General features: G+C 33.2%; 3 protein-coding genes and 1 long non-coding RNA gene across 4 annotated transcripts; 2 read left to right on the plus strand and 2 right to left on the minus strand.

Moving 5' to 3' along the window:
- Nucleotides 626-2501, minus strand: LOC104746607 (probable dihydroneopterin aldolase 3). The gene is made up of 3 exons (XM_010468128.2): nt 2312-2501; nt 1604-1796; nt 626-1065 (listed from the first exon to the last, which is right to left on the minus strand). The coding sequence occupies exons 1-3, from the start codon at nt 2403-2405 to the stop codon at nt 873-875; spliced, it is 480 nt and encodes a 159-aa protein (XP_010466430.1). The 5' UTR covers nt 2406-2501; the 3' UTR covers nt 626-872.
- On the minus strand, nt 5457-7116 carry LOC104746608 (APO protein 4, mitochondrial). Its single transcript, XM_010468129.2, has 3 exons — nt 6969-7116; nt 6457-6734; nt 5457-6368 (listed from the first exon to the last, which is right to left on the minus strand). The coding sequence occupies exons 2-3, from the start codon at nt 6720-6722 to the stop codon at nt 5618-5620; spliced, it is 1017 nt and encodes a 338-aa protein (XP_010466431.1). The 5' UTR covers nt 6723-6734; nt 6969-7116; the 3' UTR covers nt 5457-5617.
- Nucleotides 12032-14971, plus strand: LOC104746610. Its single transcript, XR_760925.2, has 5 exons — nt 12032-12368; nt 12749-12880; nt 12981-13928; nt 14025-14090; nt 14607-14971. It is a non-coding gene; the product is annotated as an uncharacterized LOC104746610 (long non-coding RNA).
- On the plus strand, nt 16452-18220 carry LOC104746611 (UDP-glycosyltransferase 71B1-like). The gene has a single exon (XM_019236454.1). The coding sequence runs from the start codon at nt 16682-16684 to the stop codon at nt 18107-18109; it is 1428 nt and encodes a 475-aa protein (XP_019091999.1). The 5' UTR covers nt 16452-16681; the 3' UTR covers nt 18110-18220.

An 18527-nucleotide genomic window follows, 5' to 3' on the forward strand; every position in this document is an offset into this window, starting at 1 on the left:
GTAGTGCCAAATACCAAATCAATCACAATACCGGACTAAAACCAGTGGTTATAGCTACTACTCTTTACGTTTCATGATTTGGAACTGAATTAGTGAAAAGAAACGATAGACCTTGAGGCTTCATTTTGCAAGCTAATTTAACAGGAACAATGGCACGGCATGTCTCAATGAAGTGTCCTTTTTTGCCAACAAACACTTCTGAGCAGAATCTGGAAAAGTTTATTAAGTTATATTTGGATAAATCATAGGATGGACTTTGTGCTCTCTTATGATTAGAATTCCCAATGATGTAGCTCAATAATCATTCTGATTTAGCCATTTGAGGAACCTCATGCGAAATTCATATATTAATTCAACACATCGATTCGAAAAAAAACTTTGCGAGATTTAAAAACAATTTCAAATGAGTTATTATTACGACGAACGAAGTATTTTTAAAATTTTACGCAGTTTCAGATTCACAAGAAACATACCGCACAACGCATATCAGGGAAGAGTAATTTGTGTTTATAGTCTTTTACTCTCGATGACATTTATAAACCGAGAAGATTCAAAAGACTAATATATTAATTTTAGTTAAATACTCGAAATTATATTTGTTCGAACAATACTACAATATTACAAATTTACAATTGTCTTTTTATTGTTTCACCCGTATTGATTTTTTTAACCAACGTAGTAGAAATATATATCAGAATAATAGTGTATATATAATACATTTATAACTTTCACACATAATAGCTTATATATCATAATGATAGAAATCAATCCATATTATAGCTTTCACACTTATGTTTTTTCCCTTCATATTTAAAATAGTTATCGAAAACACAATAATGTAAAGCTTTTGGGGGTTATGCAGTTTCTTCAAATCAGTGCTTTCGCTTCCTGAAAATCTCGGCCCCTACGTAATCGGTGCACTCAAGTAGTGTGGGGTTCGGCGTTCCGAGCTTCACTCGAACAACGTTTATCTTAGGAAACGTTTCAAGCATTTGAGACGCGATGAGATCCGCAACCGTCTCCACAAGGTTTTTCGATGGCCCTTCAACAATTCTCTTAACTAGGCTGCCAAAAGTATCATTTTTTCACCAATGAAATCATAAATATACAAATTAAAGATAAAATTAATTCATAATTCAAAGGTTGGACACGTAACAGATGTTCAAGATTCTGCCCAATAAATCATGATACTAAATTAAGATCCAAATTCTAATCTGCAAAAAAGTATTAAATGTAAATATTCAAAAATAAATTAATGAATTAATTTTACTCAACAAAAATGGTAAAATTTGACATTAATCTATTTTTCCTCTAATTCTTTTTCTCTAGAAGTGCAGCTATTTGGCGCCAAAGTTACAATACCAAAAAAAAAAATCAAATCTGAGGTTAATTTTTTTTTTAAATAATCTTCATGATTAATATACCTATATACATAATATCGGATTTGGATAACAAAATTGAGTAAGATAGTTGACAAAAAAAAAAATTGAGACATTCTGATTCAAAAATCTCATGCATATATCCTATTTTTCGGTGTGGATTGGATCCTAATTTTATTCTCCATTATATATTATGTAAGTAATATTGGTAATTAAATGCAAACCTGAAAGTTTCGTCAAAGCTGACTGTATCTGCTAAATTGTCTGATTCAATGGCCGGTTTCAAATTCAGCCACACATCAAGGTCAACAATAAATGTATTCCCCAATTTCTTCTCTTCTGGAAGCACTCCATGGAAACCGTAGAATTTCAACCCTCTCAGTATCAGTTTATCCTCAAGCATTGGGTCTGATGATTCTGTCCATTAACAGTTTAATTACAAAGCAAGAATATGTTTAAACAATAAACCAACTTTCAAAACGATCATTTTTGTAGGATCTCTTCCCTCAATTCATAAAATTTCTCACAAAGTGAATGGAATAAGATATTTTTAATCTCATGATATATTATTAACAACAATATAATCTCAACACCCAATTATATTATCTATGAATTTTATGAGCAATCAGAAAATTGGCCGAAACAACTTGTCAAAATTGTAGTTCAGACACTTATCGTTTCCCTTCAAAAAGTTTTATCAGCCAACAAACTAACGAACCAGAAAATCAACACACATTTAACTAAGGAGGAAACCACAAAAATTAATTACTAGAGCTTTCTGAGCAACTAATTCAAAGACAAGAAGGAATATTAGACCCCTATACATATCTCTCGATCTTAGACACCCAATTGAGCCTAAACCAAACAAAAAACAACCATAACACTTCATTTTTTGTCACCAACATTTCAAAAGAAATATTGAATATATATACCTCGTTGTTCCAATGTTGCTAGAGCTGTTGTTTCCGTTAAACAACCGGCTAAAACCAAAAATACATTGGTTAGAAGTAGTAAAGTGCTTTGCATCTTTTTGGGCGCAGTAATAATTTTAACTATTAAGATTAGACGAAAGTTGGTAAAAAGTGATGGGAAAAAATCAGTTTAAATTTGAAGGAAGTCGAAGTTGCCCTATTTATAGGCCTAATAACATTTATGTTTTTCTCAAAATTAAGTAAATAACAATTTGGGGATATGTTTTAGTTCCAGCTGATACATGTTTATGTATAAATTACGTGTTGTGCATTATTTTCCTAAAAAGATATATCACTATCCATTAGAATACTTAAAAAATTAATAAAATACAGTAAAACCTCTATAAATTAATAATGTTGGGACTAACACATTTTATTAATTTATAGTGATATTAATTTATCTATAAATTAATAATTATTATTTTATAGTGTAAATTAATAATTATTAATTTATAGATATATTTTTAATTGTTTAATTTTTTAGAAAATTATGAATTGAGACAATTTTAGCAAAATAAGATTAGAATTTTGGATATTGTAAATTTTATGGTATTGGAATTGAATTTGAAATATTGAGAAAACGTTATTGAAAAGAAATTACAAATACTATAGACAAATTCACTTATATACATTACATACATAAATTCAAATTTATGAATAAGAATATCAATTCTCGTATTTTAATAGTCTATCAAACTATTAAAATGTAACTGATGTATATTTAAAAACTGAAAACTTTAAAACGTTTTAGTTATTTTTATGAAATGTTATAGAATATTTTATATCATTATAGTTTGAAGATACAACATAACAATTGTATTATAAATATGAAGTTTAGTAGAAGCATACTATATATATATATGTGTGTGTAAATTTACATGATTATTAATTTACGATATTATTGGGATCATATTTTACATAGAGATTTCAGAAAAAATATTATCTTAGTATCTTATCGAATTTTGTTATTTTTTACATTGGTCCAACTTGGGACTAGCAAAATTTATTAATTTATGGAGGTTTTACTGTAATTATTAAAAAGCGGTCTATATGCTTAAACAGATGGAATGCTAAGAAAGAACAATTAAATTGTCAATTTAAAATATTTACAGTATTACTATCGGGTAAAAACCAATTTGATTGATGCTACTTAGCACTCCATCTGTTTTTGTCCAGAAAAAAAAAAAGCACTTCATCCATTAAAAATAAATTCAGACATATTAGAAAAACAATTAAATTTTCATTCTATTTCTAATTAATACACTTCACAAATTTTCAATTGGTTAAAACAATGATTAAAACTGAAAAATTTATCAAAAATATGTATAGAAAACCTAAAACGACATTTAATCCAAAAAAAATATTAAAAAACAATCCTAAAATAATTACACTTAAATTTAAGACAGAAAGAGTTTACTTTGAATTGAATTACGAATTTTAGTTTTTTTTTTACTTTGAATTGAGTTATATTTATTGAGATTTGTGATTATCATATGGTTGGTTTGGTTACACTTGTTTGGGTTATTTACTTAAAAAATATATATATGGTTCCTCTCTCTTCATCTCTTTTGTTTGACTCTTCTTGGGTTATATTTATTGAGACTATGATTATCAGATGGTAAATTATTTTACTTTAAATTTATGTATTGTTCTTCTTTCTTTATCTCTTTTGTTTGCTTTAAATTGGGTTATATATTTATTGAGATTACGAGTCTATGATGATCATATGGTGGGTTATTTACTTTAAACTACATACTAGATTAGGACCCATGCTAGAGCACGGGTTGAAATTTCTTTTATTTATATTATAATTTTATAATAATATACGATTCTGAAGATCATGATTAATGCTAGATTAGGACCTTAGAAACTTTTAAAATCAATCATATAAATGATATTTTATTCTAAAATTATAATATTAATAAAAGGAATTTCAACCCGTGCTCTAACACGGTCCTAATCTAGCATTAAGGTTTAATTTTTAATTTCTGAATACGATCCCCAAGATCACGATTAATCTTGTTAAATTAGCGAGATTTGATTACTTTTTATGATTGTGAGTATATTTTTATCTCTTTAATAACTTTTTTTATTGATGTGGTTTATCAATAAAATCTGTGGAAAATAAATTGGTAATATTGTGATTCTAGATATTTGGAACCATATAGGTGATCTTCCGAAATAAAGTTTAGAATATCCATGAACTATCAATTTAGAATAACCCGTTTAATATTTTCTGCTACAATTAAGGTTTTATTTGTTACAATTAATATATAGATTAATTTATAATATATGTATAACCTATTTGTAACTATTTATTAAAATTATAAAATTTACCACAATAATGTTGTTTACTCCGTTTTATTATAAAGGGGATTGTTCTTTCTTTCCTTTATATCTTTTGTTTGCTTTGAATTGGGTTATACATTATATTTATTTAGATTACGAGTCTACGATGATCATATGGTGGGTTACTTACTTTAAAAAATATATTGTTCTTTTTTTCTTCATATCTTTTGTTTGCTTTCAATTGGGTTATATTTATTGAGATTACTATTATCATATGGTGGGTTATACATATACATTATTGGGTTATCTACTTACAGAAATATAAATTGAGATTATGATGATGGTAACTTTTTGTCACAATTACCGTAAGATTATACAAACACATAAGCTACGTCATATATAACGAGTAAGAAATAAATTGATAATAATAGAGAAAACTATATCATTCTACAAGCAAAACCCAAAAGTATCCCATTAAGACAAAAACGAAGTTACAGAGAGTTTCACTTTCTCATTAATCAAATAAAATTGTGTTATGAATTCCATAATCTGATTTAATGTGTTAATAATAGTTTACTGATTTCATTTATGCAATTCGGTTTGTTTGTTTAAACCGTTACACTGTCACCAATCTCTATTAGTACTATATCATAAACCTTGCATCACATTATGCACAGTTTCAAGGGAGAGACAGATTATCGAGAAATCTTGAATTCATATTGTTATGATAATTCACATGGCTTTTAATAACTTGTACTAATGAGCATGTAAATTATCATTAACCTTGTATCACATATGGGTTTTAAAAGGTCTGAAGTGTGTTATATATTTTCATGTGAAGTTCATTCCCCAAACGCCAAAACAGACATCATGTGGAGTTATATAGTACAGTAAATACCAATAGACATAAAGACTAGTAAACTACAAAAAGCTTCGATTTAGTGTAGCTTGGTCAAAACCAGTGGTTATAGCTACTCCCTACGTTTCATGTTTTGAAACTGAATAACTACTGAAAGGAAAAGATAGACCTTGAGGCTTCATTTTGCAAGCGTATTTAACAGGAACAATGGCACCAGCATGGCTACAAAGGCTCACAATAGCAGGGGCATGTCCATAATGATTCCTCCCATCATTCAAAAGAACCATCGGGTCCTGAGGCCTCCGGTGCCACACCACTTTCTCAGGTACCAAATCGTTCACACCTGCTTTTTCCCAGTAATGAGTGCCGTGCCAGCTCTCATATTTAAACACACCACATAGCCGAGCTTTATGACCGCTCGGTCCTACATGAACCTCCTTGCACCGTTTGCAAACTTTTGAAGGATAAACCAACAAGAGTTTCTTCACACCAGCTCTCAGTTTCTCCCACGCCATTAGAGCGTTTGCCCCAACATATTTAAGATCTCCAGCAGGTAAACTCCTGACATCCTCATCCGAAATTTGCGGGTTATCGTGAATCTTGGAATACTGCAGGATCTCTTCAGGATGAACGGCTCCTGCTTGACAACATAGCTCCAAGATTGCGGGAACACGGTCATAATCAAACCTCTGTTGGTGTCTGATAACACCTTGAGAAATGTTGTGTAAGTGATATGATTCTACGGGGACAAGTATATCGTTTATGGAACCAGGAACCCATTCATGTAGCCTATTGTTGCCACGTCGTATATAACTACGACATGTCTCAATCAAGTGTCCTTCTTTGCCAACAAACACTTCTGAGCAGAATCTGGAAACGTTCCAAGTTTTTACAAAGCCTCAGTATCTAAAGTAGAGTCCTTGTATTTATCAAAAAAGCTCAGAAGAATGAAACTTACTTGCATGTCAAGACAGGAAACACTTTAAGAAGGGCAGTGACGTTACTGAGTAGATTCTTTCTGGCTATAAGGATATCTTCAGCCACAGGAACAATCTCTTTAACCGGGTAATCTTTTGCTCGGTTTTCGATTCTCCGTAGGATCATCGGCCGGAGTTTTCTAAGGGCATCAAGTTTTAGTTTGTTGGTTCTTGAAGGTGTAGTTGAGTAGCTAGCTCCTTGAATTGAGCTCAGATTTCTCCAAACTTTATGTCTCCAATTTGACATAGCGGGATTAACCTATAGAGACAGAGGAACAAATGAATCAGTGATGTGACTAACATAAACTCAAAACTTATTCGATACCTCGAGAATAACATAAGCAGAAGCATAACTATTGATTCCCATAAGCAGAATCAAAAACAGGGGAATTAAAAAAAAAACAAGCGAGACATTTCGTCGAGCAAGTTAGGCTCAATTTCAATGGAGAGATGCAACAAAGGGACTTAAGTAGAATCAGCGATAAATGTTTACCTGATTTACACACGTAACGCGATCACTTGAAAATTTCTATGGAGCAAAGCATTTCCCGGGCAAACGAATCAGAACTTTTTCCGAGCGACGGCGACGAAGGGGAACCTCTCGACGAGAAGGAAGATCTGATGATTCGCCATAAATCTGAAATTGATTAAACGGCCTTATTTGGGCCATACATTATGGGCCTATACTTCTCTAACGACAATCAATTGGCTATATCACCTGTTTTGTGTTTTGATGAATTTGTTTTTCTTTTTTCTTTAACGTAATTGTTTCAATTTATTTATTTATTTTGTACATTCAGTAAGTTTTTTTTTCTTCAATTTTAGAATTTTATTTACTAATTAAGATTCTTGAATTCTTATTTAAAGATTCTTGAAGTGTTCAACAAAATCATTAAGTGGAAGTTATTGGTTTGAGATTTGAATAGAGATTTAAAGATTTTAAATCTATATTATTAATTTCACAGCATTTTTGAGAAGAAAGCTTGGAGTTCAAAGGTATTTACAACCAATGCCATTACCATAAAAATACTTTTTTTAAAAATAAAACAAAAAATCGAAATATGCAAAATAAGGTATGTTAATTAAATATTCTCCTATCAATCCAATATAACTTTCCTAAATTATCTCCACCTCTGAACCTAATTTTCTGCAAAACTAAACAAAATTTTCCCTTTCTAATATAGAAAACTCTATATTCATTTCAATCAATCATATTCAATTACTTCAAATTTTTTAACTTTTAAAAAAATTCTTCCAGATTTTCCGTCTTTAATATATAGAAAATCTAAAGAGTTCCTCTACTAAATATAAAATGTTTAATCTATAACAAGATTTGTGGAAAAGTAACATTACCAAATAAAATCTCTAAAAAATACATAAAACAAAAAAAAAATTAAATTCCTAAACAGTCAGATTTCTGTATAGATTAATTTCTATAAATGATTTAAATATATTATTTAACAAACTTTAATAAATTTAAATTATTATGGGACGGGTTATGATCGATATTCTTATAAATTTAAAATGTCAATAATCCATCACTACGACCATCAGTATATTATACTAAAAAGTAATAAATTTCTAAAGATATAGTTTATATAGAAAATATAGGCCTGTGGTGTACCGTTAAAAGATGGTCATTACAATTAAGCCTATCAGGATTACGGATTTTAGCAAGATATGTCTGCAGTTGGCGGGTTGTCCCAAAAACTACAAATATAAGATTAAAATAAATATATTATATATAAATAATATTTTTACATAGTTATGTATGTATAATACGTGAAATATGTGATAATGTGAGGAAATTTAATTTATACCAATTAAGATAAGTCCATAATATCAATATTATAAGTTATTTTAATTTTTTTTTTTTTTGCCACTAAATTTTTTAAGAATAATAAATATAAAATTTAGGTTGAGGACATGCTTGGGCATAACTTTAACGACCATGATCTTAGCGGGTTGACCCGCTACGGTCCATGAAAAAAGAAATGTGGACCGACCTGTTTGACACCTCTATATACATGATTATTATAAACAAACGGGTACAACTTAATAATATAAACGGATATTAATAAGTTTTGTAATGAATTCTGGCTCATCCTCCGAATATTTTTATCTTGGATTGGTGAAATTAATTTATAACAAAAATAAATTGTTGTGTTGTATATAAACCGCAGATTTAATCGTAGAATTAACAATCAAAATACAATTATACAATCTTAAACTTCAAATAAAACGTAAAAAATTAACTAACAATTACAATTTAAAATTTAATGATTTTACTAAAAAAAAATAATCTCGCGGTGTACCCCGGGTTAAAATCTAGTGTTATGTAGAATCTGTTGTTATTAGATCAAGCTTTTATTAAATTCTGTTAAAGTTTAGTGTTATTAGTTTGTGATTTGTAAAAAGTCATTTAAAATCATAACAAATTTGGGTTATTGGATTCAGACTTTTATAAAGACATTAAAAGTTTTGTGTTATTCAATTAAAATAAAGAATCTAAGATTGTTAATGAATTTAATTTTTATGTTATTGGTTCATGATTTTAGACATTTAAAAAAAAAAAGTCATGAAAAATATTACAAAAATACATTGATTGTTTGGAGCACTTTACAAGATTTTAGAAAACTAATCAACAAAACTCTCTAGCAATCTTTAACAATTATTCACTTATTCACTTTTAATGATTTTGTTGAACTCTTCAAAAATCTTTATAAAGTGAATTCAATACCATCTTCAACAATATCTGTATTTTGTAAAAAAAGTGTTTAAAATCATGAACTAATAACATAATAATTTAATTCATTAACAATCCTAGATTCTTTTATTTTAGTTGAATAACATAAAACTTTTAATGACTTTATTAAAGTCTGAATCCAATAACCCAAATTTGTTAAGATTTTAAATGGCTTTTTACAAATCACAAACTAATAAAACTGAACTTTAACAGAGTTTAACAAAATCTTGATCTAATAACAACATATACTAACTAAAAGTCTTTAAAACTCTATTCAAATCTCAAACCGATAACCCCCACTAAATCCTACATTAGTAAAAAAAAAAAACTTAGTGATAATCTTTAGTTTAATGTTTGATGATTTTTCTCAAGTAATTGTTCAAATATATTTATAATTCTGTACCATAATTAACTTCAATACCAATTATTTGGTCAAAAAAATTCAATAGCGTAAGATTCACTAATGAACAACTGCTTTCATAGAAATATGTACTACGTGGATCTTGTACCATTTATAAATGATCTCAGACCATGATTATCGGTAGTATATTAGAAGGGGAGTTCTTAAATTTTTTATGAATTAATTGTGTATTGTTTGGAATATAAGAACCTATGATCTCTTAGATAAAATTTTCTCTTTTATTGGTAGATTCTTATTTTGGGTCTCTTATTTTTGAAAATATTATTTTTTAAAATTTAAAAATTTTAATATAATAGAAGTGGTATAAATGTGTAAACATTTAAGATTTTATAAAATTAGAAAATATTGCATTTTAATTAATTTTCAAACATACAAAACATAATAAAAAACATTAATACATATTACAACAGAAGTGCAATTTATAAATGGAGAGAATAATTAATTTTAATACTGATTTATTCCAAATTTTGCCCAAATATTCTCAACCAAATCATCTTGCAAGCATTTATTTTTTGACCTGCTTACGATGGAACTAGTATGATGGACTCAGGGTATAGAGCTTGCAGTAATGCAATGATAGAAACAGAGTTATACAAAGATGTGTCTTTGATTCATTTCTCATTGGTTCCCTTTTCAGAAATTTTTTCTTCTGGGGGTTGTGGAGTAAGTCATGTAATGTTCCATTGTAACCAAACGTTTTGTGAGTGTATAATGTTTTCCCTAAAAATTCAGTCTCTGCTTCATCAATGAATACAAAAACAAATGTTTGAGACAGCTGGAAACAAGGCTTAATTTACGAGTTATGACACAATTTTGATCCCACAAAGAAAAGACATTGACATGTTAAGGAAGCTTGGTGAAAAGATCCTGAAGTTGAGTGTGGCTCACCACAACACCAAGTTTCATCGATATTGCCGTTCTCACTTTTTCAGGGTCCAAGCTCGACAATGTATCCGCACCACTCATGGCAATGTACTCGCTCAAATTATGCAAGATTCCATCTTAAGGAGCAAGAAACAAACGAGCTGAGGAAATGAATATGGTTGATGAAAGGGTGATAACTGAGAAGTTACATCTTACCTTCGGCAAAAATGGGTTCGTAAGGTGGAGGTTGAGCAGTCCAACTTCCATCAGGTTCTTTCATGTGTCTTCTATCAGAAGCAAAGTGCTTACAGAACAGAGGAGCATGCACAACACGGAAGAACCTGATCTCAACCAAACAAAAAAAAAAGAAAAAAATCAGCTACATTACAAAATGTTGAATTTTCCCCGCTAAATCTATACTGCTCAACATTCAGTCACATATGAGGTTAAGGGTGAAGGGAAGGGCAAACAGAAGGAATGAAGCATACTACAACCAAAATCGAACAAGAACATTATACTTTGTTTTATGACAATAATGTCTAAACAACACAAAAGATCACTTATCAATCGGTAAACAAACACAAACACACCAAAAACTATACACAAACAGACCAAACACATGGTTCTCAAGAACCTTAATCCCTTTAAAGCCACCCTTATCAATCGGTAAACAAACGGACCAAATCAGAACACAAACACAAACGGACCAACTCGAAACACAAACACAAACAGACCAAATTGGAACACAAACACATGCACACCAAGAACCCTAATCCATTTAAAGCATCAATTATCAATCGGAACACAAACACACCAAGAATCCAATAACTCGAACAAACATCAAAAACTCTAATTTCAAGCATCCAAAATCAAACCAACCTAACAGTTTACCTAATCATACTATTGTAGTAAAAAACTTACCCTCTCAATCGAATTGATCCAATCTCTTCCGATTGAATCACCTTCTCCTTCAAATCCCCTCCGATACAATCTCAACGACGATTGAAATCGCCACCGCTACAGTCGCCTCCGATAAGATCACCGCCGATAATAATCGCCTACGACCCAACACTCCATCGATTTTATTACCTCCGATTAAAGCATCTCTTTCTGACATCAAATTGATTCTTTGATCGCGAGAGATAGAGAGAAAGAGAGAAAGAGAGAAAGATGCGTGAAAATAAAAAAAATTTACCTTTTGTTTTTATCTGTTAGCCAACGAGAAATGTACATGTAGCGTCTCTTACATACGATTTCAGTCTGTTATATTAGAGAGTCTCTTCTATTTTTCCTTTTCTTTTCATTTATTTTTTCCCTAAATAAACCTAAAAACCCCTTTAAGAGCAAGTCCACTGGGGCTTCTCTCTGGAATTCTCTGAGCCAAAAATAAAGAAAAAACCCAAAAGAAAATGAGAAAAGAAGAGAAGCGTTTCTTCAATAGGGATTCCGAGAATCGGCTGAGAACCGCTACGTGGCTGGTTATGATTGGTTAAGGGTTAAAATACAAAAAAAGAAAAAACCTTTTTCTCTCTAATTTCTTCTTTCTCTTCGCGACGTTCTCTCTCTTCTATCTCTCCATAGACAAACCTTGAATCCATCGGCAATTCGCCGATTCGCCGTGGAAATTACGCGAGCCACCATCAATCGTTGGATTTCTGGCTTAAACACAATATATTTTGTTCTATGAGAGAGATTTGTCGTTGTTTTGGGTTCCAATCGAGATTCCCCTCGATATGACGTTTCGTTGCTCACGGCCTTCTCTCCGACGGCGATAACGACGGCGATAACGAGGGTGGAAGGTTCTTGTGATGGGTTTAAGGGGACGGCAAAGTCAACCGGGTGGCGGATCGCACACATAGAAGGTTCGTTTCTCATCTTTGATTAGGGTTTGGCTTCTCAAATCCTATCTCTCTCGATTCTCCGATTACGAAACCACCGTATCCTTCGTCGCAAATTTGTAACGCGATTAGGAGCCGTTGTTTTATTAATTATCCGGTTATTCAATTTTCTGATCGATGACATTGTCCAAGCGTTTGGCTCTATTGGGAGCTGAATCCGCGATTTCTCTCGCGAACATCTGTTTTCATTTTCTCTAATCTAGAAATTAACATGAATTTGTACTAGTAATAAGCGTTTGGAATGTCATGTATGTTAAGTTGTTGATGTGAGAGCAATGAATTGAATATTATAGTTAGTTTCATTGGGTCTATTTTGACGTTTTCATTTTTTTGGGTGGTGAAAGGTGAGGAGTCTTGAAGCTCAAGGTGTTTCATCGAAACAAGCTGAGGCAATAACTTCTGCTATCACTGAGGTTTTGAATGATAGTTTGGAAAATGTCTCCGAGTCCTTTGTGTCAAAAGCAGAAATGCAGAAGGTGATATAGTTTCAATTACTGTTATTTTAATTTGTGGGAACCGACTCTATGAATTAATGTAAAACTCACTTTCTCTTACTTGTGACTTGTGTGTTTGCAGATTGAAATGATTGAAGATTCAAATCTGTCAAAATTTAAATCTCAAGTAAAAAGTTCTCAGGTAACATCGACAGCTGTAATAGTTTGATCTTTCATACATTAGTGTTTTGTTTTTGAGTAGTACTGGTTCAGAACCTTGAAAAACGTTGTGGCTGTTTTGTGGGTTGATGTGCAAAAGTTTATAATACTCTGTAAAAAATCACTTTTTGAGTTATGCTGCGTTTAATAATCTCATATACAAAGTTGTGTTCTTTCTCTGAGTAGTGGAAATTATGTAGAAAGAAGGCCTGTTTAGTTTTTTTCTTTTCCGAACTCTCTTTGTTGCATCCCATAGCACTTTTTCATGTCATGTTGTGTTCAAGTTTGTTTAGAATTATGTGGTTATATGTTGTGTTGTGTTAGTCTCATGAACCGTGTTAACTGGTTTTATGTTGTGTTGTGCGAGGTGTTCATGGAGTCGTGCAAGTGTACGACAGAGAAGTAAAATATGTTAAATATTTATGTTTTTTTCATGTAATATAAGTAATTAAGATAACTTTTTGAGAAATCTAACAAATGTGCCATGCACAGTGAAAAAGTTATCAAATCTGCCATATACGCTAAAGCCTTTCGAAATCTGCCATCTCGATGGCATTGGGTGTGGAGTCAAATTACCCAATTAACCTTCGACTAAAATGTTAAAAAAATTAAAAACTAACTCCTTTGTAAACGTCGTCTCGTCTTCTTCTCCGGTTATCGCTTTTCCTCACTCGTTTCTTCTCCGGTAATTGCCTTTCCTCACTCCGTATACTCGTCGTAGCCGTCGGTCCTCGTAGCCACCGGTCCAAAATCTTCTGTCGTAGCCGCTGGTCCTCGTCACTGAATATCTCCTTTGTCACTTATTTCCGCCGGAAATCACTTCGCTAGAAGCGGCTATGAGTTTCTCTACTCTCTTGGCCGTCGTCGGAGGGTACTTTTTATTATTATTTCCCACCGTTATATATTTATAGATATAACGGATCTCTTTCAATTATAATTCACTTATAATCTTTCAATTATGTCACAGTCGTCGTCCAGGTTGTCCAACAGATGCCTCTGATTCCGTCGACAACACAGCCGAAGGAGACGAAGGGTAAGCATATTCAAAAAACATTACTCAATTCTAGTGGACCACAGCGGGCTAGGTTTTCATCATATTGTGGACCAGATCTGTCAATATCCTATATGTTGTCCATTATTAGGAATGTGGACGAGAATAATGCCTTTTAATTTTGTCCACCATAACATGTCTACCGTATACTTTGCTCCCTACATTGTTGTAGTCTATCGTCCTTTACATATTGTCTATTACATTTTCATATATTTCTACCAGTCAATGTTGTCTATTACATTTTCATATATTACCTTACATATTGTCTATTACATTGTTGTCCCCCTTTTCACCAACTTTATTGTCCTTCGGTCACTGTTGTCTACCGCTATTGTACTAGATATTGTCTATTAAGTTGTCTATCACCAACGTTATTGTCTATAACGTTTTCGTATTAGATATTGTCTATTAAGAAGGCCAATGTTGTCCACCATCATTATTATCCTTCATAGAACTTTTACAATACGTCGTTTTAAGTACCTGTCTCTCTTTTAACAGGAATCTCAACCCCACACCGACACTCTTGCGGACTAATAACGAAACGTTGCCTCCTCGCCTATTCGCAGCTGATCGCTATCCTCAGAAAGGACGTATTAACTCTTACTCGAAACCAGAGTATCTCCTTGACATCGCTATCCTCAACCCATAGGCATTAACTAGACGTCTTGTCAATCGCTACTTAGGCCGCTCAACTACACTTTTAATCCCGCCAATTTGGAGGGTCTATTAGTAATTCATACCATTCACTAACTTATCTCCACATGGTTTATTGTCTACGATATATCTTGTCCATGGAATTATGTTTGGTAGACAACTTCAAATAAGATTACAAAAAGTCCACCACTTTTACACTTCGTCTATAATTATATTCGACACTTACTTTTCTCGATATTGTATCTTGTCTACATTGTATGTAGTCCACAGATTTATGTCCACCAAGTTAACACTTCGTCTATAATTATATTTGTCCATAATAGCTTTATTGATTCTCAGGAAATTATATTTGTCCACAGTTTTACACAAGTCCCGGCTGCCGCGTTAACTCGCTCTGCTTCTAACCACGCGCCCTCTTCAACTCGCTCATATTTTCTCCACGCGCCCGTCCCCTCTCATCGTGCCGTCGTCGAAATAATGTAATAAGGAGGATAATCTAGTAAAATTTATACTGCCATGTTTATTGAATATGGTAGATTTGAAAAGGTTTTTTGAATATGACACATTGCAAAACAATTACAGAAAATATGGCATAAATGGCAAAAATCCCTAACTTTTTCTTGTTTTGGATTATTTCATAATTTATTAAAATGTGATATTTAATAAAAAAAGTTGTTAAATAAAAATTATTTTAATGGAAGGGTGATTTTGATAGGAGTTCTCTAGTGGAAAGGTATTTTGTTTAAAATTGTTAATGAGTTGTTTTGATTAGTTTAATATTAATAATATGATTAGTTTAATTAAGAGAATCTTGATCCAAGTTCTTGAGTGGAGTTGGTCTAACATCCCCCGATAAACTTGCCCTCAAATTGGTATAATAAGCACATGATTTTACTATATAGTTCTGAAAGCACAAACATGTTAAATACACACCACACACTATCTTTACCATTACTCTTTTAGACAAGCCACACGTTCAAATTCTAGAAGTGCAAAACCAACGTCTGGAGATCATGCAAATCGAGCTTGTCTTCATACCATCGCCGGGCGTTGGACATATCCGATCAACAACGGCGTTAGTGAAGCTTCTCGTAGACAGCGACGACCGCCTCTCCGTCACTCTCATCGTCATCCCTTCACAATTCTCTGGTCACGCTTCTTCCTCCGCCTACACTAACTCCGAANCACCAAGTTAACACTTCGTCTATAATTATATTTGTCCATAATAGCTTTATTGATTCTCAGGAAATTATATTTGTCCACAGTTTTACACAAGTCCCGGCTGCCGCGTTAACTCGCTCTGCTTCTAACCACGCGCCCTCTTCAACTCGCTCATATTTTCTCCACGCGCCCGTCCCCTCTCATCGTGCCGTCGTCGAAATAATGTAATAAGGAGGATAATCTAGTAAAATTTATACTGCCATGTTTATTGAATATGGTAGATTTGAAAAGGTTTTTTGAATATGACACATTGCAAAACAATTACAGAAAATATGGCATAAATGGCAAAAATCCCTAACTTTTTCTTGTTTTGGATTATTTCATAATTTATTAAAATGTGATATTTAATAAAAAAAGTTGTTAAATAAAAATTATTTTAATGGAAGGGTGATTTTGATAGGAGTTCTCTAGTGGAAAGGTATTTTGTTTAAAATTGTTAATGAGTTGTTTTGATTAGTTTAATATTAATAATATGATTAGTTTAATTAAGAGAATCTTGATCCAAGTTCTTGAGTGGAGTTGGTCTAACATCCCCCGATAAACTTGCCCTCAAATTGGTATAATAAGCACATGATTTTACTATATAGTTCTGAAAGCACAAACATGTTAAATACACACCACACACTATCTTTACCATTACTCTTTTAGACAAGCCACACGTTCAAATTCTAGAAGTGCAAAACCAACGTCTGGAGATCATGCAAATCGAGCTTGTCTTCATACCATCGCCGGGCGTTGGACATATCCGATCAACAACGGCGTTAGTGAAGCTTCTCGTAGACAGCGACGACCGCCTCTCCGTCACTCTCATCGTCATCCCTTCACAATTCTCTGGTCACGCTTCTTCCTCCGCCTACACTAACTCCGAAGACCGTCTCCGCTACTGCCTCCTCCCCACCGTTGATCAAGATCCCAACCAAACGTACTTATCTTACATCGAGAGCAAGAAACCATACGTAAGAGCCGCCGTGTCCAAACTTGCCCGGGAGGTCTCGACACGTCCAGACTCGCGGCTCGCTGGGATTGTAGTGGACATGTTCTGCATGTCGATGTTAGACGTCGCCGACGAGTTTACCCTCCCGACCTATATCTTCTACACATCGAACGCTTCATATCTCGGGCTACAGTTCCATGTTCAATCTCTTTACGACAAAAAAGAACTTGATGTAAGTGAGCTGATGAGAGACTCTAACATAAAGTTTGACGTTCCAACTCTGACTCGGCCATTTTTGGCAAAGTGTTTGCCTTCCACTATGCTAAACAAGAAACTGTTTCCTTTCGCTTTGGGTCGATATAGAAGTTATAGAAAAACGAAGGGTATATTGGTGAATTCAGTGGCTGAGATGGAACCTCTGGCGTTAGAGTTCTTTTCCGGCGAGAATACGAATACTCCTCCGGTCTACGCGGTTGGACCCATTATGGACTTCAAAACCAACGGCGACGATGAGAAGACAAAGGAGATTCTGAGTTGGTTAAGAGAGCAACCGACTAAATCTGTAGTGTTCCTCTGCTTCGGGAGCATGGGAGGTTTCAATGAAGAACAAACACGAGAAATAGCCGTGGCGCTAGAGCGGAGCGGGCATAGGTTCTTGTGGTCGCTCCGTCGGGCTTCTCCGTTGGTGGAAGACATTATTAGTTCTCCTCCCGGAGAATTCACGAACTTGGAGGAGGTTCTTCCAAAAGGTTTCTTGGATCGGACGGTGGAGATTGGAAAGATCATAAGCTGGGCACCACAAGTAGATGTGTTGAAGAGTCCTGCGATAGGAGCGTTCGTAACACATTGTGGATGGAACTCGATTCTTGAGAGTCTATGGTTCGGTGTTCCGATGGCGGCGTGGCCTATCTTTGCGGAACAACAGTTTAACGCGTTTCATATGGTGGAGGAGCTTGGTTTAGCGGCGGATGTGAGGAAAGAGTATCGGAGAGATTTTGTGGTAGGGGTGTCAGAGATTGTGACGGCAGAAGAGATTGAGAGAGGGATCAAGTGTGCCATGGAGGAGGATAGCAAGATGAGAAAGAGGGTGATGGAGATGAAGGATAAACTCCACGTGGCGTTGTTGGACGGTGGATCTTCGAACTGTGCTTTAAAGAAGTTTGTTCAAGACGTGGTCGAAAATGTTCCATAGGAACGTGGTCCTATTAAAAGTCTTTATGATGAAATAATTGAAGACCACAAAAGTGACATAATCTGAAAGTCAATGTACAATAAATTCAGTTTATGTCCCATTTATCTCTTACTCCCTCTGTTTCACAAAGAGTGTCGTTTTGACATAATGCACACAAATTAAGAAAATTGTTTAAATTTCTGTTTTACCCTTTATAAATACACTAAAGTTTTTTCTCTTTCTAATTAATAAGCTCAAATAATAAGGATAAAAAAGAGATTTAAGCTTAAAATTTGCATTGGAAACATAAAATGACAGTCTTTTTGTAACAAGAAAAAGTGTCAAAATGACACTTATTGTGAAACAGAGAGAGTATCGAAGTATCCTATCTAACAGTGAACGAACTTCAATCTTTCAATATACGATTTTATGTCATAAG

The sequence above is a fragment of the Camelina sativa genome, chromosome 15 (genome assembly GCF_000633955.1).
Source record: "Camelina sativa cultivar DH55 chromosome 15, Cs, whole genome shotgun sequence".
In the NCBI taxonomy this organism is placed as follows: domain Eukaryota; kingdom Viridiplantae; phylum Streptophyta; class Magnoliopsida; order Brassicales; family Brassicaceae; genus Camelina; species Camelina sativa.